The sequence below is a fragment of the Pogoniulus pusillus genome, chromosome 38 (assembly GCF_015220805.1).
Source record: "Pogoniulus pusillus isolate bPogPus1 chromosome 38, bPogPus1.pri, whole genome shotgun sequence".
Classification (NCBI taxonomy): Eukaryota; Metazoa; Chordata; class Aves; order Piciformes; family Lybiidae; genus Pogoniulus; species Pogoniulus pusillus.
Window position 1 is genome coordinate 7,199,720 of NC_087301.1, and position 25,141 is coordinate 7,224,860.

General features: G+C 59.6%; 5 protein-coding genes across 5 annotated transcripts in view; 4 read left to right on the forward strand and 1 right to left on the reverse strand.

Annotated features, from left to right (window-relative positions):
* Positions 1-559: 559 nt before the first annotated feature.
* On the reverse strand, positions 560-1,657 carry CLDN25 (claudin 25). Its single transcript, XM_064173325.1, has one exon. The coding sequence runs from the start codon at positions 1,592-1,594 to the stop codon at positions 920-922; it is 675 nt and encodes a 224-aa protein (XP_064029395.1). The 5' UTR covers positions 1,595-1,657; the 3' UTR covers positions 560-919.
* Positions 1,658-2,028: 371 nt separating this feature from the next.
* LOC135191215 (G protein-activated inward rectifier potassium channel 4-like) lies at positions 2,029-5,881 on the forward strand. The gene is made up of 4 exons (XM_064173324.1): positions 2,029-3,001; positions 3,665-3,898; positions 4,005-5,199; positions 5,339-5,881. The coding sequence occupies exons 2-4, from the start codon at positions 3,713-3,715 to the stop codon at positions 5,686-5,688; spliced, it is 1,731 nt and encodes a 576-aa protein (XP_064029394.1). The 5' UTR covers positions 2,029-3,001; positions 3,665-3,712; the 3' UTR covers positions 5,689-5,881.
* Positions 5,882-8,078: 2,197 nt separating this feature from the next.
* On the forward strand, positions 8,079-18,308 carry UBE4A (ubiquitination factor E4A). Its single transcript, XM_064173041.1, has 19 exons — positions 8,079-8,465; positions 8,574-8,750; positions 8,981-9,093; positions 9,634-9,786; positions 9,893-10,052; positions 10,830-11,032; positions 11,236-11,427; positions 12,135-12,468; positions 12,725-12,851; positions 13,760-14,067; positions 14,243-14,375; positions 15,065-15,252; positions 15,582-15,682; positions 15,788-15,901; positions 16,406-16,580; positions 16,667-16,847; positions 16,979-17,126; positions 17,373-17,530; positions 17,657-18,308. Exons 1-19 carry the CDS (start codon positions 8,336-8,338, stop codon positions 17,793-17,795), a joined length of 3,234 nt encoding a protein of 1,077 aa, XP_064029111.1. The 5' UTR covers positions 8,079-8,335; the 3' UTR covers positions 17,796-18,308.
* Positions 18,309-18,565: 257 nt separating this feature from the next.
* ATP5MG (ATP synthase membrane subunit g) lies at positions 18,566-19,268 on the forward strand. Its single transcript, XM_064173042.1, has 3 exons — positions 18,566-18,708; positions 18,801-18,961; positions 19,092-19,268. Exons 1-3 carry the CDS (start codon positions 18,654-18,656, stop codon positions 19,188-19,190), a joined length of 315 nt encoding a protein of 104 aa, XP_064029112.1. The 5' UTR covers positions 18,566-18,653; the 3' UTR covers positions 19,191-19,268.
* A 3,605-nt stretch (positions 19,269-22,873) lies between these two features.
* KMT2A (lysine methyltransferase 2A) overlaps positions 22,874-25,141 on the forward strand; it is a 42,774-nt gene continuing 40,506 nt past the window's right edge. Inside the window, exon 1 of the mRNA XM_064173201.1 lies at positions 22,874-23,441. Coding sequence (XP_064029271.1) covers positions 23,097-23,441 — 345 coding nt within the window. The 5' untranslated portion in view covers positions 22,874-23,096. The remainder of the gene's footprint in view (positions 23,442-25,141) is intronic.

The following is a 25,141-nucleotide window of genomic DNA, read 5'->3' on the forward strand; positions in this document are numbered from 1 at the left end:
GCGCCCCCAGGAGCGCCCGGTCACGCGCCCGCCGCGGCTCTGAGCCGGCAGGGATTAAACCAGCGTTGAACTCAGCTTGTAACCGGTGCTGCGGCCGTGGGCTGGCTCCTTGCCACTGCTCGGGATGCCAGCCCAACCTGGAGCTCCACGCTGGGGGTCAGGCAGGGGCGTGTGAGCAGACTTCGCTTTCACAGCTGAATCAGGAGAACATGGAGGAAGGGTTCAGGAGCCCCCACAAAGCACCGCTCCTACCTCCTGTGTGCAGGTACCGGCTGCAGCTGAGGCGCCTCCCGCGCCAGCTCCATGCCACAGTTAACGGCGTTATCATCTTAGCCATGAGAAGATGAGGCTACCGCAGGGCACGCAGCTGCTGGCATCCTGCCCTCACAGCAGGAGCAGTCCTCGGTACTCGTCTCTCGTTTTCGGTCTCCCCTTTTTTCTCCCCACGTTCTTCTCTGGACAGACCCAAGCACCGCTGGAGCGTTCAGCTCCCAGCCCTTACCCCACGTCTGGTGCCGAGGCGCAGCTGCAGGTTCAGAGCACAGACACAGGCTGCCTGTGGCGGTTATCATTTATTGTGATGACAGCAGAGGGACGTGGACGTGCAGGCAGGGGGCTGCTGACCACAGCGACCTGGCTACGGAGCATTCACAGGGGATGCCAACACCGCCGCTGCCACCAATGCCACTACGAGTGCCAGGCGCGCTGCCCAGCCCCTGCCTCGCTGCCCTCCAATACTCGCTCGGTGAGTGCCGCAGGGAAAACTGTGGCTCGTGTGAAAGCAGAAGTGAAGCAGACAGAGGAAGGGGAAAATACGCAGGGCTGCCGTAGGAGTTAGCGAATCATCCTGTGGACCGCGCAGGTGCCGTCCCTGCAGAGGAAGAGCTGACAGGCGCACAGGGCACAGCCCCCTGGCTCCCTAGATGACCAGGTCTGCATTTTTGGGGTGTGGGTGGTGGCCCCCAGCCAGGCCTCCTGCGGCAGGGAGCTGGTGGCAGGCAGGGACCGGTGGTGGTGTGGTCCTCGTGGGACGGGTGCTGCAGGCGAGGAGCAGCCCGCTGGCGGCGAGGAAGACCCCAGCGAACCAGCCCAGGAAGGTGGCCTCCCCAAACTCCCACCGAGGGACGATGTCGGGGACGGTGTCATCCCAGTAGTCAAGGACAGTGTTGTAGGCGACCCAGGAGACCGGTGCCAGGGTGGCCATCCCTGCTATGCCGAGTGCCGCTCCCCCGGCAAGCAGGAGCCGCCGCTTCAGCCCAGGTTTGTCCTCACAGGGTCTCCAGCCCTCCAGCCCCAGAGCAGCAAGGAGGCAGCCCAGCAGCCCCAGCGCATTGGAGAGGCACATCAGGAGGCGGGAGATGCGCAGCTCAGGCGGCAGCGCCAGGAAGGAGGCATGAGCTTGGCACTCGACCGCCCCCTCCTCCTGGGTGATGCAGACCTGCCAGAGCCCCATGTTCCAGATCTCCATCTCGTTCAGCTCCAGGTTGAGGTTCTTCCAGAGGGGCACGAAGGTGGTGACACAGGAGGAGACCCACCCAAAGAGGGCCAGCAGCATCCCCCCTGCCTGTGCCTTCACCTGCCAACTCCCAGCCATGCTGATGCCGCCCTCGAACTTGCCGCTGGGCTGAGATAAGCTGGCCTGGGCAGTGGCCGTGGGCATCAACGCCTGCGGAGCAGCGTCCGTCCCGCCGCCAGACGCGTCTGGCTCTCGGGGGAGCAGATCCAAGCCTATTCCTCCAACGCCGGGGTGTGGCCTCGGTCATTTTCCAGCCTTGTTGGTTTTTCCACACTCAAAGGGGAGTGCGCCTGGCTCGGCAGGAAAAGCTGGGTGCATCCCCACTGTGACTGTGGCCAGAGTCCCACCGCTGCCTTGCCGTGCCTGGGAGGGTTAAGCTGAAGCATGCAAATCCTCTCTGCCTCAGCCCCCCTGAAGCCAGGGCCTTGGCAGGCAAAGCATCTGGCAGCAGCAGTGTCTTGGGCTGGGGTGGGATGGGGAGGGGACCCCAAGGTGGGATGCAGGCAAAAAACACTTAGGCTTTTCCTCAGAGGAGCCTTAAAGTATTGACCCTCAGTCAGTAAATAAACAGCCAAGGAGCCTTCGAGAGCTGCCTCAGGGACCTCTGAGTTTACCTTCACTCAGTGCTCACAGAAAGGCGCTGACCACCTTGTTCTGCGACCAGCACCTCACCGAGTGACAAGGTTCCTGGTGCTTGATGTGAGCAAGTTCTTGCCTGGAAGGAGATCTGCTGCTGAAAAAAAAAGAAGATGTGGAAAAGGATAGGCCTCAGCGTCAGGAAAACCCCAGCTGTGGGCTGGAGCTCGGCTCCCGTCCGCCCCTGCACGTCCCCTCTGTGGTGTCCAGCTCACAGATTCATCTTCCCCAGGAGATTAGTCGCTAATCTCTCCTTCATCTGCCATCTTTCTTATCACCCGGAGTAGCAGGGACCAGGCTGAGAATTACTGAGTCCTGCTGGCACCAAGAGTCTGGCCCCACTGAGCATCAGTGTAGAGATCTTCACAGCAGGGTCGCGAAAGGAGCGAGACAGACTTCATTCGACCTGGAGGATGCACTGAGTAGGAGAGGAGGCGCCGTTCTCCAGCCCTTGGGAATGGTCCCATCCCCAAAAGCCGTCAAGGAGCATCACCCTGAGGGCAAGAACTGGGAAATCCGCTGGGAAGCTCGCTTAGGAAGCTCGCTGGGGAAGCTCTCTTACTCCTTTCCCCAGGCGCTGGGCACCCGATCCTGCTGATTAAATCGTCTCGAGGTAATTGTGTCTGTCATTGAGACAGATTAACGGGTGACCTTCTGCTGCTGAAGCAGGATTGGTGGCCACCACGGAGCTCCTCATCCTTCCCTCCCACCGGCCGCGGCAGCACAGCTCAGCAGAGGATTCCCATCCGCAACCGGTGGGACAATGCTCGGCACCAGCCACAGCCGAGCAGGAGCCATGAGCCAAGAACGACATCTGCCAGCCCGGCAGCCGCTCTGCCTGGACGTGAGGTGGGTGCCCTCTTGTCCGGGGCTCTGTGCAGGGCTGGGGGGCTGGGAGGTTGACCCTTGGGACCCACTAGTCCCATCAGGCAGCAGAGGGAGATGCCATGGAACTGGTTCTGTGCCAAGGCACAGGCTGGAGATGCTCAGGAGGCAGAGCATCCACGCTCCTTTTCCCTGTCTCTGTCCTTATCCCTGTCCCTGTCCTCACCCTTGTCCCTGTGGGTTGCTGCTCTCCAGGTTGCATTTCCAGAAAGTTATTTCCAGAAAGGTGACCTCCCACTGCCTGATGGGCCCAGGCCTTGGGCTCGGTCTCTGTGCCACAGACTGTCATTTTGCACCCAGGGGCACCTGCCTCTACTCTGAGCTGGCAGGGGCTGGCAATCAGGGCCTGTCCCAGAGCAGAGCTGTGGATTCTCACCTGGAGCCTGCCTGCCGAGGAGTCTGCTCTTGCTGCAGGCAGCTGCCTCCGTGTGCAGCCTCTGCAATGCAATTACAGCTCCTAATGGGCTTAGCCATCTGGTGCCAGCCCATAGCCACCCCAGCACAGCTCCATGGCTGGCACGTGCACCACTGGGCAAGGGTGGCCCTGCCAGCTTCTGGCCTGTGGAGAGGAGCAGGAGCCCTGTGCCACCCTCCATGTCCTAATCCCCTGCTTTGTGTCCCCCACAGCAGGACTCCCCGCCCAGCCCGGGGCTGAACCCCTGCCCCAGCACCGCCATGGTGCTTCCCTGCGCCCACAACAGCGTGGTCGGTGGTGGCGGCAGTGACTGGCTGGTGCCCACGGAGCCCCGCGGCCGCAGCAACTCCATTCCCCCAGCACAGACCCCCACCGCCAAGCACATGCTGGCCTACCTGCCCCGGCCACCCACCGACACCAGCCAGTATGGCACCTTCCACCAAGAGGTATGGCTTGTGCCCGGGCTCTCAGCGTCCCTTGGGCAGGATGCCACTGGGCAGGTGGGGTTGGCAGAGGGGATTTCTCACCAATGGGCTCCTTTCTGCCCCACAGCCTGAACTCCCAGCCACCCCTGGCACTCTGGCACAAGACAGCTGGCAGCAAGCCAGCACCACCACTGCCAAGAGAAGTGCCCAGATGCCAAACTACCCATCCTTGCCCTGCCGTGGGGTCATTGTCCCCAGCGAGCCATCCTTGCTGCTGAGCCGTGGCAGCATGGCGACCCAGTACCGTCCTGGTGATCTGCCCCGCTGCCCACCACCTGCCCCGCGAGAGACAGGCACCCACTGGAACCCACTGCATGCACTGAGCGTGCCCAACATCCCCAGCTCAGCGCGGGGCAGGACTTCTGCCCGCAGCAGCGCTGCCGCTGCTGTCCCTGCCCCAGAGGGGCTGCCAAGCCGCTGCCGCAAGCTGCTGGAGGAGGACAGCCCAGCGGTCCAGGCTGGCAAGCGGCAACGGCAGCGCTATGTGACAAAGGTGGGCAAGTGCCAGGTGAACCTGGGCAACATCCAGGAGAAGAAGCGGTTCCTCTCGGACATCTTCACCACCATTGTGGACCTCAAGTACCGCTGGTTCCTCTTTGTCTTCATGATGTGCTACATCATCACCTGGGTGGTCTTTGGCACCATCTACCTCTTCGACGCTTGGGTGCGAGGTGACGTCTGGCACCAGGGCGATCCCGCGTGGCAGCCGTGCATCGAGAACGTGGACGGCTTCATCTCCGCCTTGCTCTTCTCAGTGGAAAGCCAGCGGACCATCGGCTACGGCTCCCGCATGGTGACGGCCAACTGTGCCGAGGGCGTCATCCTGCTGATGGCACAGTCCATCGTCGGCTCCATGATCGATGCCCTCATGGTGGGCTGCATGTTTGTCAAGATCTCCCGGCCCAAGAAGCGTGCCCAGACCCTCATCTTCAGCAAGAACTGCGTCATCTCGCGCCGCGATGAGAAGCTCTGCTTGATGTTCCGGGTCGGGGACCTGCGTGAGAGCCACATGGTGGACGCCAAGATCAGGGCCAAGCTGATCAAGTCCCGGCAGACGCCTGAGGGGGAGTTCATCCCCCTGGAGCAGTCAGAGCTGAACCTGGGCTACGACACAGGGGAGGATCGCCTCTTCCTGGTGGAGCCCCAGATCATCTGCCATGTCATCGACTGCCGCAGCCCCTTCTGGGACATGTCAGCCGAGTCGCTGCGCCGAGAGCAGTTCGAAATCATCATCATCCTCGAGGGCATCGTGGAAGCTACTGGTGAGTGGACTGAATGGGGTCAGGCAGCTCAGGGCAGCCATGCCAGCTCCCCGCCCCCAGCAGTGGGTGGGTCGTTGTGGCGCCCGGGCACTCCGCCCGCTGTCAGCACTGTCAGTGTCTCAGCCTTGTTTCACCGCAGGAATGACGTGCCAAGCCCGCACCTCCTACACGGAGGACGAGATCCTCTGGGGGTACCGCTTCGAGCCCTGCATGTCCTTGGAGAAAGGAGCCTTCCAGGTGGACTACAGCCGCTTTGAGCTGACCTTCGAGGTGCAGACACCAGTGGCCAGCGCCAAGGAGCTGCATGAGCTGCGGGAGCTGGAGCAGCAGGAGCACTCCACACTCAGCCTCTACTGGGACCACCTCCTGCAGCCCTGTGTCCCGCTGGGCACTGGGCCCGGTCCGGAGGCCTTGGGCGGGCTCAGCATCCCTGGCAGTGCCGTTGAGGGTGGCCGGGATGAGCGGCTGCAGCAGGGGACCGCACCTTGAGCTGCAGACGGAAGGCTGCGGGACGGGATGCCCAACTGTGCCTGCCATGTGAGTGGTGGGTGCCCGGCAGAGGCTCTCATGCCAACAGTGCCATAGCCCGGCCTCCCTCGGCGGGGCTGAGCCCTCCTGCCCCCCACCCTTGCCAGGGCCATGAGAGCCCGGCCGTGGGAGGTTGGAAGTTTCTGGATTAAACCCTGAGCTCGCTCAGCTGCATCTGGTTTCTTTGCTGGCTGGCTCTTGGGGGAGACTGCTCAGCCCTCAGAGCAGGAGCCCAGGCTGGTAGGGGATCAATCCTGCACCCCATTCCTTTGCCCCCTGATACCAGAGCATTACCTCTGGTCCTGCAGGACCCAGTGCAGCCACTCCAGGAGCCCAGAGACCCACATAGACCTGGGGTTGTGACTCCAGAGAATCACAGAAACATGCAGGTTGGCAAAGCCCCTCAGGATCAGCAAGTCCAACCTAGAACCCTACTCTACAAGATTCACCTTTAACTACACCCCTGAGCACCACATCCAAACCACTCTTAAACACATCGAGGGTGGGTGACTCCAGCACCTCCCTGGGCAGCTCATTCCAGTCCCTGACCAGTCTCTCTGTGAACAACTTTTTCCTAATGTCCAATCTAAACCTCCCCAGCCTCAGCTTGAGGCCATTCCCCCTTCTTCTGTCTCCAATTCCCTATGAGAAGAGATCAGCAGCAGCCTCTCCACAATTCAGGTAGCTGTAGACAGCAATGAGGTCTCCCCTCAGCCTCCTCTGCCTCAAACTAACCATCCCCAGCTCCCTCATCAGATTTATTCTCCAGGCCCTTCACAGCCTCCTTGCCCTCCTCTGCAGTGCCCAAAACTGAACACAGTACTTGAGGTGTGGCCTCACCAACCTCAGAAATTCCCTGGTGCCCCCCACACCACCTCCTTTCCTGCACCTCCTCACTGCCCCATGCTTGGCTCCAGGACCCCTGTACCACCCCGCAGACCCAAACATTGCCTCCTCCAGCTCCCCCAACAGCTCCTACCTGCTCCAAGCCACATACAGCGCCCTGGGACTCCCCACACACTGCACCACACACCCAGGATCAATTCCCAGCACCCCCAGACTGTCTCCCAGCCCCCCCTTTGCCCAGGACCACACCTTTGGCCCCTCCATCACAAAAATGTTACCCCTGGCAAGTGCAGGCTGAGGTGAGAGGCTGGGACACTGTTCAATGGAATTAAGCTAAATTAATGGCAGCAATAGAATTCAATTAACAGCATTGGGTGGGTCAGTGTCCGTTCCTGCCCAGGGGGCCAGATGGGCAACACCTGAGGGTGGCCTGACCAGCACCAGCAGGGTTCATCCTACCCTGCGCCCCCCCTGCAGCAGAGTACAGTGCAACTCATCGCTCCTGCCCTCACAACTAATGGGGTGGGAACGTGGGGACAGCTGGAGTAACCCCATGTGGGTCCCTTTGCTTGGTCTCTGTCACCTCACTGGTAGCTTGGCCTGGCACGATGGGGCCTTGACCCTGGCCCCATTCTGCTGACTGGGCAAGGATGGAGCTGTGGGGTCACTGGGGCAAAGCACCGTGGGGTGTGGTCCTGTGTGGTATGTTTTGGGGGGGTCAGGGATGGTGATGTGTGTCAATGTCAGGGTGCATTACAGCTGTAGGGAGCTGTAATGTCACCGAGGTGACAGGATAGGATGGGCACAACACTGGTCCTAGGCAGTGAGCCCCCAGGGCTGAGCTCCAGCCTAAAGCCTTTGGCCAGACTCCTTCAAACCACACACTGCCCTTCCCTCCGCGAATGCAGAGCCCGAGAGATTGCTCCAGGCCTCCCCCCACAACCTGGCCCCCCAAGCCCACTGCACCTCCCCTCCCCCCAACCCCCTCAGCCCCGCGTTTGTCTGCACCACCCCCCCCAGAGACCCTTCCTCGTGGGGGCTTCCTTTCAATGTTTGCTGTCGAGGGGTTTAATGCGGACCTAAAAATATACCACGGACACCCCCCGCGGTAAAACCGAACAACCAAACGGGAGTGGGGGGGTGGGGGGGTGGGGGGGTTAGCTTTATCCACCCGCGGTGGGCACTGACAACCGCAGCTGAGCGCCGCGGCAGCTAGGGCGCTAATGACACAAACCGGCGCAACAGCGGCGCGGGATGACAGGCGGTTATTGGGTTATTCGCGTGTGATTCACACGCAAACGAGCCCACGGCTCCGCGGCAGCACCTCGCGTCCCCAGCTCCAGCCGCCGCGGCCCTGCCGTGTCCCCTCCGCGCCGCCAGGGGCCGCTTGCCCACGGCCGCCGCCTCTCTGCCCTGCTGGGGCCGCGGTCACTTTAAAAGCTGCCCTCCCCACCGCCCCCTTCCGGCGCGGGCCTGTGACGTCATGCAGTGCGACGCGCTGACGAGCAGTAGCGGCGGCGGAAGTGCGCTCGGCGGCGCCGGTAAGCGCAGAGCGGTCCGGGGAGTGGATCGCAGATCAGGGTCTTGAGCAGCGGGGCGCGGATCGGGCCCGAAAGGAGGATCGGACTCCGGGAAGCGGATCTGGGCCCGGAAGCGCGGATCGGTTTACAGACAGCGCGTCCCGGCGAGCTCGGACTCTGCCAGCGGCTACTCCCGCAGCCCTTCCCGTTCCTCTCCCCGCATGGCGCGGCCCTGAGGGGCGATGACCGACCAGGAGAACAACAACAGCATCTCCAGCAACCCCTTTGCCGCCCTCTTCGGCTCCATCGCCGACGCCAAGCACTTTGCCGCCGTCCAGAAGCAGCAACAGCAGCAGCTGCGGCAGCTCAGAGGTGCGGGGCGGGCGGCGGCGGCGGCGGCGGCGGCGGCGGGGCATCTTCCCCCTCTGGAAACCGAAGCACCTTCCTCGGCCGGGACGCTGAGGAGCTCCTGTTTTGCAGGCGATGAGACATCGGTCAGCCAGGATGACTCTGACAACAGCGTCTCGGAGAGCCTGGATGACTGCGACTACTCGGTGGCAGAGATCAGCCGCTCGTTCCGCTCGCAGCGAGAGCTCTGCGAGCAACTCAACATCAACCACATGATCCAGAGGATCTTTCTCATCACCCTCGACAACAGTGAGCAGCAGGAGTCCTTCATATTGTGCTGCCCTGGGGCTGCTAGGGGCTGGGGGAGCTCTGCTGTTCCAGGCAAAGTTTGCCATCTCCGTCTGAAATAGGAGCACCGGCCGGGGGAAGATGCCTCTCGCAGCACGCACGGGCAGGGCCCTGCCTGCAGCTCCTCTGCCCACCGGCACGGCCTTTGTTAGCCAGTCGGGGTGAAACGGGTCCCTCTTTGCTCTTCCCAGGCGACCCCAGCATGAAGAGTGGGAACGGGATCCCAGCACGCTGCGTCTACCTGGAGGAAATGGCAGCAGACCTGGACGACCAGGACTGGCTGGACATGGACAACGTGGAGCAGGTGCCGGAGTCATTTTCTTATAGCACACAGGCAGCGTGCCCTGAATGCAGCCTGCCTGCCAAGGTGTGGAGCTGCCAGCTGTGGCCTGGCTGGAAGTGGTGGGGGTTGGGCCTGCGATGCTGAGAGAGGTTTAGAATTTGCAGCTGGGAGCCTCTCCTGTGTGGGAGATTGGGTGGGGACAGGGAGGGGAGCAACCTGTGCCGAGCTGGGCGTGGGGGCAGGCTTCCGTGTGGCTGTCGGGGGCCGTCGCTGCCGTGCGGTGTCCCTCCTGCTGCCGAACGCGGCTTAGGCACAAACTCAGCTCTGTCTGCAGACACAGCGGGAGGTCTTTGATGGGTTTTCTAGAGCAAATCACTTCACGAGGGCTGCCGCAGCTCTTAAAGATGGCATCGCTTGGCAGGGGAGCTGGCCTGGGGGTTCTTGATGCTGTCCTCTGTTAGCTCAGGATAGGTAGGGCTCAGCCTGTGGTGACTCCTCTCCAGGAGGGACAGGCTTCCTGCAAGGGCCGTTTCATGCCCTGCCTGTCTCCGCTGTGCCCAGGCCCTGTTCACCCGGCTGCTGCTGCAGGAGCCTGGGAATCACCTGATCCACATGACCTCGGCTAGCACTCAGAACCTGTCTGCTGACCGCGACGCCGGAGAGAGGCAGATCCTGCGCTACCTCTACGCCTGCTTCCAGCGGGCAAGAGAAGAGGTGGGCAGGGGCTCAGGGGAGGGAGCGGCTAGCGGTGTCACTCAGCTGCGCTTGTAATGGCCAGAGGCGGACGCTGGGGCCCCATCTCGGTCTCCTCGCTGTGCAGATAACCAAGGTGCCAGAGAACCTGCTGCCCTTCGCCGTGCGCTGCCGGAACCTGACTGTGTCCAACACCCGCACTGTCCTGCTCACCCCCGAGATCTATGTCAGCCAGAACGTGTACGAGCAGCTGGTGGAGCTGATGCTGGAGGCGCTGCGGGGGGCGCGTAAGTCCAGCCGTGCTGCCCAGCACGTTGAGCTCCTGCAACGGCATTGTGGGTTGGGCAAAGCTTGGGCTCCCCACGGTGCTAGAGGGGAGGGCTGCAGGTGGGCCACAGTGCGTGGTCTTGCTGTGGTGTCACTGTCAGAGTGTCGTGATATCACAGTATCACCAAGGTTGGAAGAGACCTCACAGATCATCGAGTCCAACCCTTTACCACAGAGCTCAAGGCCAGACCATGGCACCAAGTGCCACGTCCAGTCCTGCCTTGAACAGCTCCAGGGACGGCGACTCCACCACCTCCCCGGGCAGCCCATTCCAGTGTCCAATGACTCTCTCAGTGAAGAACTTTCTCCTCACCTCAAGCCTAAATTTCCCCTGCTGTAGCTTGAGGCTGTGTCCTCTTGTTCTGGTGCTGGCCACCTGAGAGAAGAGAGCAACCTCCTCCTGGCCACAACCTCCCCTCAGGTAGTTGTAGACAGCAATAAGGTCTCCCCTGAGCCTCCTCTTCTCCAGGCTAACCAATCCCAGCTCCCTCAGCCTTTCCCTGTAGGGCTGTGCTCAAGGCCTCTCCCCAGCCTCTTTGCCCTTCTCTGGACACACTCAAGCATCTCAATGTCCCTCCTAAACTGGGGGGCCCAGAACTGAACACAGTACTCAAGGTGTGGTCTAACCAGTGCAGAGTACAGGGGCAGAATGACCTCCCTGCTCCTGCTGGCCACACCATTCCTGATGCCTTGATGACAGCCTTGTCATGTGGTGACAGCCTGGCTTCCCTCCTCAGACTTCGAGGATGTGACTGAGTTTCTCGAGTTGGTGATTGAGGCCTTGACGATGGACGAGGAGGTGCGGACCTTCGGGGAGGTCATGGTTCCCGTGTTTGACATCGTTTTGGGCAGGATCAAGGACCTGGACCTCTGCCAGATCCTGCTGTACACATATCTTGATGTGCTGCTCTACTTCACCAAGCAGAAGGACATTGCCAAGGTGGGTGGTGCAGCCAGAGCTCTTGGTGAGTTCTGCTTGTGGCATCAAGGCTATAAGACCTTCTGTGGAGGCTGAGCCAACATCACAGTGCCACAGCTCCTGCTGTGCAGTCTAACTACTCTTCCCCTTCCTGTCAGCCTGTCCCAAACCTGCCAGGGTGGTCTGGATTTCACCAGTGTTTCATAAAATGTGATGTCCCCCAGGTGTTTGCAGGCTACATCCAGCCCAAGGATCCCAGCAATGGACAGATGTACCAGAAGACTTTGCTGGGCACTATTTTAAACATCTCCTGCTTGCTAAGGACCCCTGGTCTGGTGGAGAGCCATGGTTACTTCCTGAACCCATCAAGGTCCAGCCCACAGGAGATCAAAGTGCAGGAATCCAATATCCACCAGGTGGGCTGAAGCCTGGGGGGGTTCTCTTCCCTCCCACTTCCTTGGGTTGCTGTAACCCACCTCGTGGTTGTGTTTGATCAAAGTATTTGTCTGATGTGTGAGAGGAGGGAGGGGTGGTGCATGTGGGGCAGATACCAGCACCATAGCTTGAGGTGCTACATGGAGGTCATCCACCTTAGGAGTGATAATTACCAAGGAAACGGTTCTCAGTATCTGTCCTGTAATTAAAACATTGACTCCCCAGCAGAGACAGTGACAAGCAGTGTTCTTCCTTGTCACACAAGGAAATAGAGGAGCCATGCTGGGAGGATCTTTAGGAGTGTTTCAGAAGGAGGGCAGGATTGACAGGCTGGACATACATACAGGAGGGAACTTGAGTGCAGAGCTGGACAGAGAAGAAGGCATTTGCCCATCACAGGTGATGCCAGGGTTATTGCTGCTGCCAAGAACGTATCAAGAGCTGTGGTTTCATTGTACCCCATGCAAGCAACTTGCTTTTGACCATATCCCTGATTATTCTTTGCTGCCAGCCTCAGGCTTTGACCTGCTGCTGAAGTGTGTGGTTGACAGTGGTGTCCTGGCTGTAATGTGCTCTAAAGTCCTGCCCTCCAGGAGCAGGTTGTGGTCCAGAGCTGGGAGAGCTCTGAAAGCATTAGCAACAGGAGAGTCAAAATAGCCACTGACCTGTGTTCTGTTTTCTGCAACAGTTCATGGCCCAGTTCCACGAGAAGATCTATCAGCTGCTGAAGAACCTGCTGCAGTTGTCTCCAGAGACAAAGCACAGGATCCTGTCTTGGCTGGGAAACTGCCTGCACGCCAATGCAGGCCGCACCAAGATCTGGGCTAACCAGATGCCGGAGATCTTCTTCCAGATGTATGCCTCAGATGCCTTCTTCCTCAACCTGGGAGCTGCCCTCCTCAAGCTGTGCCAGCCCTTCTGCAAACCCAGCTCCCCACGGCTGCTCACCTTCAACCCCACCTACTGTGCCCTCAAGGAGCTGAACGAGGAGGAGCGGAGGAGCAAGAATGTGCACATGAAAGGTAAGGCTACACCTCAGGGGCAGCCAGGGAATGGGAAAGGGATGTCCTCCGGTCCTCACTTCCCAGGAGTGCACCAATAGAGGTGAAGGACCGAGGAGGGAGGAGCAAGGAAGAGTAGAGCAGAGGCAAAGTTCTGGCTTATATTACCAGTATTTGTTTCATTGTTCAGCAGAGACTTTTTGAGTCCTGTCCACTTGGGTCAGCTCCTGGCAGGACTGCAGGGTGGGACTCAGGGCAGAGACCCTTTTCATTCCAGGTTTGGAGAAGGAGACGTGCCTGATCCCCACCACAGGCGAGCAGGAGCCCGAGTTTGCAAACAGCTACAACCTGGTGACAGAGAACCTGGTCCTCACGCAGTACACCTTGCACTTGGGCTTCCACAGGTAATGTGCTCAACTCTGTTCTCTGCCCCTTTGCAGTAGGTAAACCTGTAGTAAGTACACAGAGTACAGACTGGGCCAGCTGAGCTGCACAGTTGCCCTTTGAGCCTTTTGCTGGCTGGTTATAGAAGCTTGGTCTGTTGTTACTCCCAGCCAGTGCTGAACCTTACAGGCTTTGCACGACTTCTAGACCAGCAACAGCTGAGCACTAGCTGGCCCTGGGTCACTCAGTTCCCCTCTTTTGGGGGAACAGGACACTGGCAGAGCCCCTGCCCACTGTCAGCTGTGCTCCCTACCCCAGTGAAGGGCCTGTGTGTCAGGCAACTCTCCCTGCCCTGAAGGGGTTTCTGGACACCAGAAGATGCTGGTTTTTCTCAGCTTCTGTCTGCAAATTGTTGCCTGGATACTGTGAGGTCACCGCTGAACTGAGCACCAGCCCCTTCTGGTTTATCCTCTAAATATAGCAATTGATGAGAAGTTATGCAAGTGCCTCGTTGCTGGGAAACTGGAAATGTCGCCTCCCAGTGTCACTGGGGCTTGCCACACCCCCGACCCTGCTTTACTGAGGGGCCAGCTCCCTTTCTGCCGCCCTGAAGAAGCATCACAGCAACCACCAGTTTTGCAGGGTGCCCCACTGCTCCTCAGCAAGGCCTGGGGTCTTCTTAAACCCTGGCTTGCATTGCTGCAAAGGCTTCCAGTGCTTGCATCCCAGACAATTTATCCCACACAAACCAAATGGTTTGAATTAGGATGTGTAGAACTTTTGTCTTTGCAGGCAGGACAAGAACCTGCACTGGGTCACACATTGCTTGGGCAGTCTGCACCTCTCAGCACCGTGGTTAACTTCAGTGATCTTAAGGGTCTCACCCAAAGCAGTTCTGTTATCCCTCCCTGCCTTGTGTCCTGGGCAGGTTGCATGACCAGATGGTCAAGATAAACCAAAGCCTTCACCGCCTGCAAGTAGCGTGGCGAGAAGCCCAGCAGAGCTCCAGCCCCGCTGCCGACGGCCTCAGGGAGCAGTTTGAGCGCCTGATGACCATCTACCTGTCCACCAAGACTGCAATGACAGAGCCACAGATGCTGCAGAACTGCCTGAACCTGCAGGTGTCCATGGCAGTGCTGCTGGTGCAGCTGGCCCTGGGGAACCACGGGACAGAGCCACTCCCACTCAGCTTTCCGCTGCCAGAGGTGCACCACAGCGCCTTGGCCTACGTGCCAGGTGAGGCTACCTGTCCTACCTGCCATCTATCTGACCCTGTGCCCATCGCAGGGCATCATCCTACCCTGAGAGGTTCTCACCAGCGCTGGGGTGATGAGGGGTGAGCAGGCAGGAGGCTGGAAAAGGGCAGAATCAGCTGCCCAAATGGGACCTTGCATTCTGTCTCCCTTTGTAGAATTCTTTGCTGATAACTTGGGTGACTTCTTCATTTTCCTGCGGCGTTTTGCTGACGACATCTTGGAGACTTCAGCTGATTCTCTGGAGCACATCCTCCACTTTGTTACCGTGTTCATGGGTGACGTGGACAGGTAGGTACAGTCCTGGGTGTTATGTGCAGAGCACCCAGAGGGGAGCAAGTGACAGGGCTTGATATCACCAGCTGTGAGTGGGTTGGTCTCTGGGCAAGTGAGCTGTCCACAGGAGGCCTAGTGAGCACTGCCCCGGTCAGGGCATCCCATGAGTTCCTAAGGGAACTCAGAGTCTACAGGCTTCTTGGGCTGCATAGCACAGGAGCTTCATCAGCTAGAACTGCTGCAGGAGTCATAAAAAGCTGTGGGGATTGATCTGTTTGGAGGTATCTTTGTGAACTGCTTTGGTAACTGAGCTCTGAACACAGCCAAGTGGTTGCGTGGCTCCTCCCAGCAGAGACACTGCCACAGAGACTGCGTTTGTGCTGGTGGCTGGTTGGTACTCACACATGGAAACACAGCAAAGGCAGAGGCAGGTTTCACAGCTCTCACTTTCCCTGGGAGATGGAGGCTGCAGCTCTCCTTGGCCAGACCTGGGTTAGGTGTTCTGGCTGCTGCCCCACATGGGCTGCAGAGGAGGGTTGCTTTCTCACCTCTGTGCTTTGTTCTGGAGAGCAGGCTCAGTATTCGAGGCTTGGCACACAGGTGCCCCTGCACAGCTGGACACAGTGCCCAGCACTTCCTCAACACCTTGGTCCCAACCCTGGCCTTCACAGCACCCTGTGCGCACCTCCTTTTTCCTCTTGCAGGATGAAGAACCCTCATCTGCGAGCCAAGCTGGCAGAGGTCTTGGAAGCTGTGATGCCTCACTTAGACCCGGCGCAGAGCCCGCTCGTCTCAAGCGTGTTCCACCGCAAGCGCGTGTTCTGCTCCTACCCGAACGCCGCCCAGCTGGCCGAGGCGCTCATCCGCGTCTTCGTGGATATCGAGTTCACCGGTAAGCACCGAGCCTGCTTTGGTGTCTGCAGGGCTGAATCAAACCAATCTTTGTGGAGCCACTGGGCCACACTAGGCTGGTGACATCCCAGCAAAGCCTCACTCTTTCCAAATGTCTGACTTGTGTAGAGCTGCATGTCAGGAGAGGGCAACCTCCAAGTTTTTTAGCTTGGCAGTGCTTGCAGCAGGCCCTATCCTCATGTGGGGTGGGTTCTGCTGCTCTGGAATTGGTGGCAGGTTTCCCTGACTTCTGGGCGTAGGGTTTTATTTCATAGCCCCTGCCTGTGCCTGCTGCCCACTGGAGCTGCTCATGTTTGTGCTCGTGCCCAGGTGACCCACACCAGTTTGAGCAGAAGTTCAACTACCGCCGGCCCATGTACCCCATCCTGCGGTACATGTGGGGCACCGACGCCTACCGCCAGAGCATCAAGGTGAGGAGCAAGGGCATCAGCAAGTGCTGTGCACACAGCTGGGTGTAGAGCCACGTCCTGCTACCAGGACAGTGCCACCCACTCACCACCCTCTCGTCCTGGCAGGCACTGGCTGATTATGCCTCCGAGAACCTGGAGGCCATGAACCCTCCACTCTTCCTCCGCTTCCTCAACCTGCTGATGAATGATGCCATTTTCCTGCTGGATGAAGCCATACAGGTGAGGCTCAGCACCTGCTGGCAGTGGCAAGGGACTCTACCTGCTGCTAACCCAGACACAGCCAGGCGTTGGACAAACTGTAGGATTATCAATCCTCTGGGGCCATTCTGCAGGTGTTTTATCCCCACCAAGGGCTTTTGATCCCAGGCAGCTCTTGGGTTTCATAAGGTGGGCACCAGGTGGACTCCTGTCCCTGGTGCCTGGTGACTGTTGCCTCACACCTTCTAGAGCTGCTAGGAAGGGTTTTTCTAGGGAGCTTTTACCTGCCATGGAACTGATGGTTTGGCAGATGGGACAGGTGATGTGGACATTGTGAATGTTTGCGGACATTCCGTGGTCTGCCATCCAGACAAGTGTTCTGAGAGACCTCTGTAGTTGTAAGTGGCCTTACGAAGCTCTCCGGGGTACTTTTCACACCCCAGATCAGCCCATCTCAGTCTGGAGCAGGCCTTGCTTCTCTTCCATTGCCTGTTCTCCCACCACCTCCCTGCCCTGTTGTTGCAGTACCTCAGCAAGATTAAAGTCCAGCAGATTGAGAAGGACCGTGGCGAGTGGGATGGGCTGTCACAGGAGGCTCGCCGCGAGAAGGAGTCGAGCCTGCAGATGTTTGGGCAGCTGGCACGCTTCCACAACATCATGTCCAACGAGACCATTGGCACGCTGGCCTTCCTCACCTCGGGTAGGGACTGCAGCCCCTCGACTGCTGGGAGCCTGTGCAGGGTGGGGCTGCCCTGCAGCTCACAGAAGCCTGGGCTTCCATTGCAGAAATCAAGTCCCTGTTTGTGCACCCTTTCCTGGCTGAGCGCATCATCTCCATGCTCAACTACTTCCTGCAACACCTGGTTGGGCCTAAAATGGGAGCTCTGAAAGTCAAGGACTTCAGCGAGTTTGACTTCAAGCCTCAGCAGCTTGTGTCTGACATCTGCACCATCTACCTGAACCTTGGGTAGGTGAGAAGTCCTCAGTGGGCCCTTCAGAAGTGTGCTGCGCTCTGTTGTCACAGTTGTGGGGACTGCATTTTGCAGCCCAACAAATGTGGATTCTTGAACCGTTTCGCTCTCTTAACCGGTGGTCCAGGGACGAGGAGAACTTCTGTGCCACGGTGCCCAAGGACGGCCGCTCCTACTCACCGATGCTCTTTGCCCAGACCGTCCGGGTTCTGAAGAAGATCAACAAGCCTGGCAACATGATAGTGTCCTTCAGTCACCTGGCTGAGAGGATCAAGGTGAGAATGAGAGTGAATTGAAGTGCGCAGAGAAAGAGAGGAACTGATTCCTGGTGCCCTTTTTCCATCTGTGTGTCACTGCACCTGCACTGCAGATTTGGATCTCTGAGAGGTGGGGGTTCAGGTCAGGCAGCAGCAAGGCTATGCTGCCAGCACAGACCTGTAACTGTCTGTAACTGCTTTGGCTCTAAGATGGGTTTGCAGAATGGGGAGAGTGAGTCTCTGAAAGCCTTCTGTGCCTACCAGTCTCTTGCAGACCGCCAGCAGCAGGAGGAGGAGACGTATGCTGACGCCTGTGATGAGTTCCTGGATCCCATCATGAGCACCCTCATGTCAGACCCTGTGATTCTGCCCTCCTCCCGTGTCACTGTGGACCGGTCGACAATAGCCCGGCACCTCCTCAGGTACAAGGCGAGGGCCTCCTGCCTCCAGAGTTCTTAGGGATCAGTTCCTTTTCCTGGCCTGTCTGCTTCCAGATTTATTTCTGGTGCTGGAACTGTCCCCATAACCTCCTCTGTGCTTTGTTTTAGTGACCAGACAGATCCTTTCAACCGGAGCCCTCTCACTATGGACCAGATCAGACCAAACACAGAGCTCAAAGAGAAAATCCAGCAGTGGCTTGCAGAAAGAAAGAAGCAGAAGGAGGAGCAGGAGGAGACACTGGATTGAGAACCAGGATCTCATCCCTGATCCCAGTCGCTAGGCAGATGAAAGCCCTCGCAGTGGCCAGAGCTCCAGAGTGACTCACCACCTCAGTGAAGACTGCAGTAGAGTATTGCCACACCTTGGGATCCTTCCTGGGACCTTTGCTTCCCACTCTTAGTCTGCTACTTCCTTTCAGGACTCTGTCTTTAATAATAAGACTTTCCACCGCACTACAGCTTTGATCCTCTGCCTCAGTGGGAGGCCTCAGCCTCCTCTGTGTGCCTGGCACCCCAGCCCTATGTTATTTGCTCTTTGTGCTGCCCGAGTTCTTTTCCAGTGACACCAAAAAATTCCTCTGTCCTGTTGCCTTGTTTGAACTCTTGTAGTGTGAGAGTGACAGGTCTGCCAGGGCTGGATGTGGGCACGGGCAGGAGTGGGACAGTGCTGCTGCAGGTACGGGTGAGGACTTCTTCCCAGAGGATGGCTGGGAACAGAGGCATTGGAAATCATTAAATAGCAATGCTGAGGTCCTTTGTACTGAGCTTTAGATTAGAGGTTTGGATCTTCGGACTTTTGAAGTCCTTTTCCCTTTAGAGCAGCCTGTGCTTGGTTCCGCAGTCGCAGTGCGGACGGTGGGTGCTCTGGGGAGCGCCTCTACCCTAGGCGGGGGACCCGGCGCGGCGTACCGGGTCTCGAACCCGTGGCCCTAGGCGCACGTTGCCCCGCCTCATGCACGTGCCGCGAGGTCCTTGCCAGGGGCTGCCCGTGGCAGCGCCTGACGCGAGCGGCGCGGGGGAGCAGGCAGGGCGCGGGCAGCCGCGGCGGGAGCGGGTCCTTGCGGCGGCGGTCGCGGTGACATTGGTGGTGGAGCCGGCGGGAGCAATGGCGCAGAAGCTGGTACAGCGCATCACCACCCAGGCACCGCAGCTGCTCAGCGGTGAGCACTGGGGAACGGGGCCTAACCGGGGCGCGGGGGTGGCGGGAAGAACGGGCCCGGTGGTAAACGCAAGCCGTTCCTTCTCCCGGCAGCCGCCGTAGCGTACGGAAAGCCGCGCCTGGCCACCTTCTGGTACTATGCCAAGGTGGAACTGGCCCCACCGACTCCCGCCGAGATCCCGCGGGCCATCGACAGTATGAAGGCGCTGGTCAGAAGCTTCCAGAGCGGCCGGCTGGCGCAGCTCACCGTCCGGGTAACGGCGGGCGGCAGGGAGGGACCGGGACGGCGCGTGCCCACGCCGAGCTGCCGCCTCCTGAAGCAGCTGAGTTTGGCGTGCCCTGCGCGGAGCCCTGAGCTCACCTGGTGGCTTTTTGCCTTTTCAGGACGCGCTGAGGAACGGTTTGGTAGCCACGGAGGTGCTGATGTGGTTCTACATCGGGGAGATCATAGGCAAGGGCGGCCTGATCGGGTACAACGTCTGAAACTGCTCGCCGCCCGCGGTGCCGTGGTGCCGAGGCTGTAACAGCGTCTGTGACAATAAAGCTAGGAACTGGTGTCCAGCTGTCTTTTGTGTCCACGGTCTTTTGTGGCGGGTGGGGTGAGAGCCTGTTCGTGGCCCAGTGCAGAGCGCTGCTGCTGTTGGTCGTTCTCACGCCAGGGCTCGTTCCTGTCTCAGCTACAGCGGCAGGTGGAGGCCGAGAGCTCAGGGGTTCACACAGCACAGACGCTTCCAGGTGTTCCTGGATACGTTTCACACCAGCTGGTGAGAACCAGAGGAACTGCTGGTACTTCATGTGCGCCGTCCAAGGCTGTCTGCTGTGGCTGTACCGTGGGGTAGGTAGAGCTCTGCCGGGTTGGGTGCAGCTCAGTGAGCAGAAGCCTGTGCAGATAAGCTGAGCTTTGCCGTGCAGGTAAGCAGAGCTTTGCTGTGCATGTTATCCCAGCTCCCCAGCAGCTGGGTGTGTGGGCAGTCTGGAATTGCAGCAGACTGGCTAGAGCTAGTGATTCTGTGCACTCCAGCACAAGCTCAGCAGTGGTCTGTGGCAGGAGCAGTGCAGTCCTTTGGGTAGGACTGAACTGGTTTTGTTGTCTCAGAAGATGGTTCCCAGGCAGCATGGCTTCTTGTTGGTACTGCTGCTCCCCTGGGCCTCGTGCTTGGTCAACCCACAGCCCCGTGTGACCCAGACATCCTGGGCAGCTGCAGAACAGCAATCTCTCCTCTCCCTGGGCCAGAGATGACCTCAGCACCTCATCCCAGCAAGAAGGACTCCCAGCAGGTAGCACAGGTGAGCTCATGTGCTTCGTGTTTGGTGTCTGGGAGGTTTTCAGTGGCAGAGGTAGAAAGCATTATTTTTTTTGTCAAAAAGAAGGGTTCATAACCCAGCAGCTGCAGGTTGCATGGGTCACAGGTTACCTTCAGGCAATAGATGGAGAAACTTAGGCCACACAAACTCCCCAGCTTCCACAGGTGAGTGCAACAGCATCAGGACCTGGGTGGCTATCTCCTGCCCCCATGGCCTCTTGTGGTCATTTCTCCCAATGTGGCAGTCTAGATCAGGGTTTCTGCCGAGCACAGCCAGGCAGTAGCAGCCCTGGGACACCTCTTCTGTTTCTGGGATTTAATGGGTGCTCCTGCTGCTTCCTTTGCTGCAAAGCTCTTTGTGAATTTCACTGCCCTCTGAGGAGATGATGCTTTCTCAACAAGGGTCTAGCCAAGGTAACCAGGACTGGAACCAAACACCTGTCTGTGTGGTGAGGGGAAACAATGAGCTCAAATACTGCCTCCCCCTGGGAGCTGTTTTCTACTCTATTCACAGATCCATGGCCCAGCAGGTACATCCCAGAGAGCAGTACATGGTTTGTAGTGAGACAGACAGAGATCACACATAGAATCATAGAATTAGTCAGGGTTGGAAGGGATCACAAGGATCATCTAGTTCCAGCCCCCTGCCATGGGCAGGGACACCCTACCCTAGACCAGGCTGGCCACAGCCCCATCCAGCCTGGCTTTAAACACCTCCAGAGATGGGGCCTCAACCTCTTCCCTGAGCAACCCATTCCAGGCTCTCACCACTCTCATGGTGAAGAACTTCCTCCTCACATCCTGCCTGAACCTACCCACCCCCAGCTTTGCTCCATTCCCCCCAGTCCTGCCACTCCCTGATATCCTGAAAAAGTCCCTCCCCAGCTTTTTTGTAGTTCCTCTTCAGGTACTGAAAGGAGAAGGCTCCCAGGTGACCTTCTTGTGGCTTCTCCAGACCGAACAGACCCAACTCCTTCAGTCTGTCCTCATAGGAGAGCTGCTCCAGCCCTCTGACCGTCCCAGTGGCCCTTCTCTGGACATGCTCCAGCACATCCACATCCTTCTTGTAATGGGGGCTCCAGAACTGGATGCAGTACACTCCAGGTGGGGTCTCGGCAGAGGGGGAGAATCACCTCGCTCACCCTGCTGGCCACACTTCTGATGCAGCCCAGGATCTGGTTGGTCCTCCAGGCTGCAAGTGCACACTGCTGGCTCATGTTGAGCTTCTCCTCCAGCAGCACCCCCAAGTCCCTCTCCTCAGGGCTGCTCTCCAGCCACTCACTGCCCAGCCTGTATTTGTGCTTGGGATTGCCCTGACCCAGATGCAGGACCATGCACTTGGTCTTACTGAACCTCATGAGGTTGGCTTGTGCCCACCTCTCCAGCCTGTCCAGGTCCCTCTGGATGGCATCCCTTCCAGTGTGTCTGCTGCACCACACAGCTTGGTGTCATCAGCAAACTTGCTGAGGGTGCACTCAGTGCCTCTGTCCATGTCACCGACAAAGATGCAGAACAAGACTGGTCCCAAGACTGATCTCTGAGGGACTCCACTTGCATCATAAGGCATGATCTTGACTTGCAGAATGTTTCTAGGCCCAAGAGAGGACCTTGGCCCATTCCTGTTCAAGGGTCTGTTTGCCTCTGCAGCCTGCTGGTACCCGTCTGGACAACCTCTGGCACAGACAGGGGTGGCACTGGTGGGTGAACCCTGTGCTAGAGCCTACACATCAATGCTGGGCCAAGGGGCCGCCAGTTTTGGTCTACTGGGAGGATGGGGTCATACTCCACTGGAGAAAATTCACTCACACTCCCTAGAAAGACAGAAGTTATCTGATTTTAATTTTCCTCCCTACCACCCTAGCCCTGCTCACAAGGCAGTGTACTGGCAGCGCATCAAGTGTGAAGTAAAGTGAAGTGGCATCAGCCTTTCGTCCTTCTTAACATCACAGATAGGCTTTGGCTGCTTATGTAAGGGGCAAACATCTTTTCTCCCCTCCCTGTCACTCTCTCCCCGCCAGCTGTAGAGGGAACAGGTCTTGTGCGTCTCCAGCCCGGGGAGCTGATAACCGGTGTGTTTCTCTGAGAACACGGCAGGCACTTGTTGGACGTTAACCCTGTCCTGGCTGTACCGTACGAGATAGAAGCAAGACTACAGCGTGACACCGGGGAGCAGCGGGAGCTGGGAGCCTTAGTGCCGTTACCATTACCTTCCTGCCGGAGATGGCACCGGGCGGGACGCTAACCGGGCTCAGCAGGCAAGCGAGGCGAGGGCGAGTGGGGAGGTGGAGGACGGGAACGTGGAAGGGAAGGCCTAATACCAGCTCACCCCTTCGCACCTACCTGGGTGGCTGTTTTCTGCCCTACGGGAGCAGCTCCCACCGGTGTCCCGGGCAGGCCCTAAACTCCGCCCCGACCGGAGCCGGGAGGTTGCGGCCGGGGGAATCAGCGACTCCCTGAGCGTACAGGCGGCTGTCAGGGGCTGACGGGCCCAGTTGTCAGGCGGGACTGGAAGGCGAGGCCAGACTCGCCTCGCCGCGGCCCCCCGCCCCAGCTGCGCGCCGCACGTTTACCGGGCGCCCGCCCGCATCCCGTGCCGGAACCGGGGCCGCGCCAGGCGGCGGCCCGCACGCAGCCCTGCGCTAGGGAGGTGATCGGCGGAGCGGCCTATGTCCTATGCGCGGTCCCGGGCGCCGGAGACTCACGCACTCGCTCGGCATTGCCTCCCGGTTATGCTGGCTACAGCAGGCCGGTTATGCGACAGCCATGTTCCGGGGCCCGGCCGCGAGGGGCCCCGCTCCTGCATGGCTCTCAGGCTATGAGAGGCCGCGGCCGTAGGAGCCTGCCGTATCCAGGGCGGGGGGCTGCGCCGGGCCCTGAGCCCCGAGCCCTGCATACCACCCAGCGTTATACCGGGATAGCACCCTTAGCGTATGGCGTACCCAGGCGCCCGGGCGGCGGCCTGGCGGGGCCCCGCAACCTGAATGAGATTCACCGTTATGCAGTATCTTTGCGGGCCGGCGAAGCGATATCCAGGGCGCGGGGCGCGGCCCGGCCCCGCTCTCTGGCTCGTCGCCTCGCAGTAAAGATGGCGCACAGCGGTCGGTGGCGCTTCCCTGCCCGGCCCGGCAGCGGCGGCTGGGGCCGCCGCGGGGTGGGAGGGTCCCGGCTGCGGGTACCGGCCGTGCGGAGCCTGCGGGCCGGCGAGCCGCCGGCGGCGGGGCCGGCGGGCGAGGGGGAGCGCGGCGGCCCGTGCTCCGGTGGGGCGGCGGGAAGCGGGGGAGGCGGGGCAGCGCCGGGCTCCGGCGGCTCCGGGGGCCCCGCAGCCGGGGTGGGACCCGGCTTCGATGCGGCGCTCCAGGTCTCGGCTGCCATCGGCATCAACCTGCGGCGGTTCCGTGCGGCCTGCGGCGCCGAGGCGGGCAGTGGAGAGGTGAGGAGGGGCGGCGGGGCGGGGAGGGAGCTGGGAGTGGGGGGGTGGAGGAACGGCGCGGTGGTGGTGGTGGCGGCGGGGAGGGCGGGCGGGCGCGGCCCGCGGGTCCCGCCGGCCCCGGCCCGCAGCATCCCCGCTCCGCCCCGGCGGGCGGCACACCCCCTGCCCTCACAGCCCAGCCCGGACACACCTCCCGCGCCCGCGGGCCCGTGCTGCCGCTCCCCGCACAAAGGGCGCGCCGGGCCGCGGGGCGGAGGGGCGGCGCGGGGAGCTCGGTGGGGGGGAAGGCGGGGGTACCGGCCGTCCTTCGCCCCCGCGCCGCTTGCTCTCTTCCCGTACATGCGACTCGCCGCTGGGGTGGTCTCCCCACTGCCTCCATTATCATCCGCCTCCTGCTGCTCCTCTCCCGCGGTCCCCGCCACCGGGAGGTAGGATGTGGCCGGGGGGCGGCGGTGGCAGCTCTCTTCCCCGCGGCGGGTGGGGGCGAAGAGGGGCCGAGCTCTCGTTCCTCCCCGTTGCGGAGGATGCTCTGCAGGATAACGCGTTCTTCGTCAGGAGAAGGGGGCTCAGTGCCTGGGGCGGGGAAGTGGGAACCCAGGCTCTCCTGCGTGCCCCGCAGCGGGGGCCACCGACCGGCTGGACCCCGGTACTAGCACGATTCTTCGGCACCCAGAGAGCTGAGGTTTTGTTGGGGTTTTGGGTTTTTTTCCTTTTTTTTTAGGTTTTGGATTTTAAATTTTTTTTTTTAGTTGCTGCTCGTTCTGCCTGTTTCTATTTTTTTGACGCTTTTTTGTGACAGCCAGAGCGGGAGTCTGACAGCAGCCCACCTATTGACAGAGCAGGGAAGACATGGTGGGGGTGTGTTACTCGCTGGGAGCTGCGGTGGTGCTTTCCCCCGGCTCTCATCTGGCATCACTTGTTAGCCACATCCTTGCGCCAGCAGGAAAATCCCCAGGTCCCTGTAGTGGGAGCATGTCGCTGTTTCGGGGAGGGCAGATTCTGTCTCCTTTTCTGCAGGCAGGATGTCAGCTGCAGAGCGAGCGAATCTTTGTGTTTTCTGCCTTTAAAGAGTGGTTGCTTTGCCATCCCGTCGCTGTCTGTGGCAGGAGTTCATTCAAACACGGGTACGAGCTCAGCTTTCTCGGTGCTGCTGCTTCCTGTCGGGTGCCGTGCAGTGGAGCTCGCTGCTCGCGGCTGAGCTGCAGTAATCCCTGGCTGCAGAGTCCCAGCGGCTGCAGCACAGGGAAGAAAGGGCTGACCATGAGAACGCTCCTGACCTCACCTCTGCAGCACACTGGTCTTGACCCAGACTTCTTCCCTCAGCACTCCTAATCTGGCACAGTGTTTGCAGTAGACCCAATTCAGAGGAGTGGGCCTGCTCTTCTTGAAAGAAGCTAATGCCTGGGGGGTGCTGGCTGGGTGGCAGAAGTGACAGGGACCTGAGTAACCATCCTGACGACAGTGTGCACAGCTCTGGAGGGTTTGGGGACAATATGTGTGCTGTTCTACTGCTTTTCTTTTTTTCTAAGATGACATTGGGTTGGTTGGGTTTGTTAGTTCAAACTGTCTTGAAGTATGTTTTTGTGCCTCAGAAAACTTGTAAAGTATCTTTGAAATGCCTGGTGAATTCAGTCTGTATAGTTTGAAGAGGTTCTTGGTGCTGGCAGCTGATGAAGTTAGGCTTTCTTGAATCTTGATCA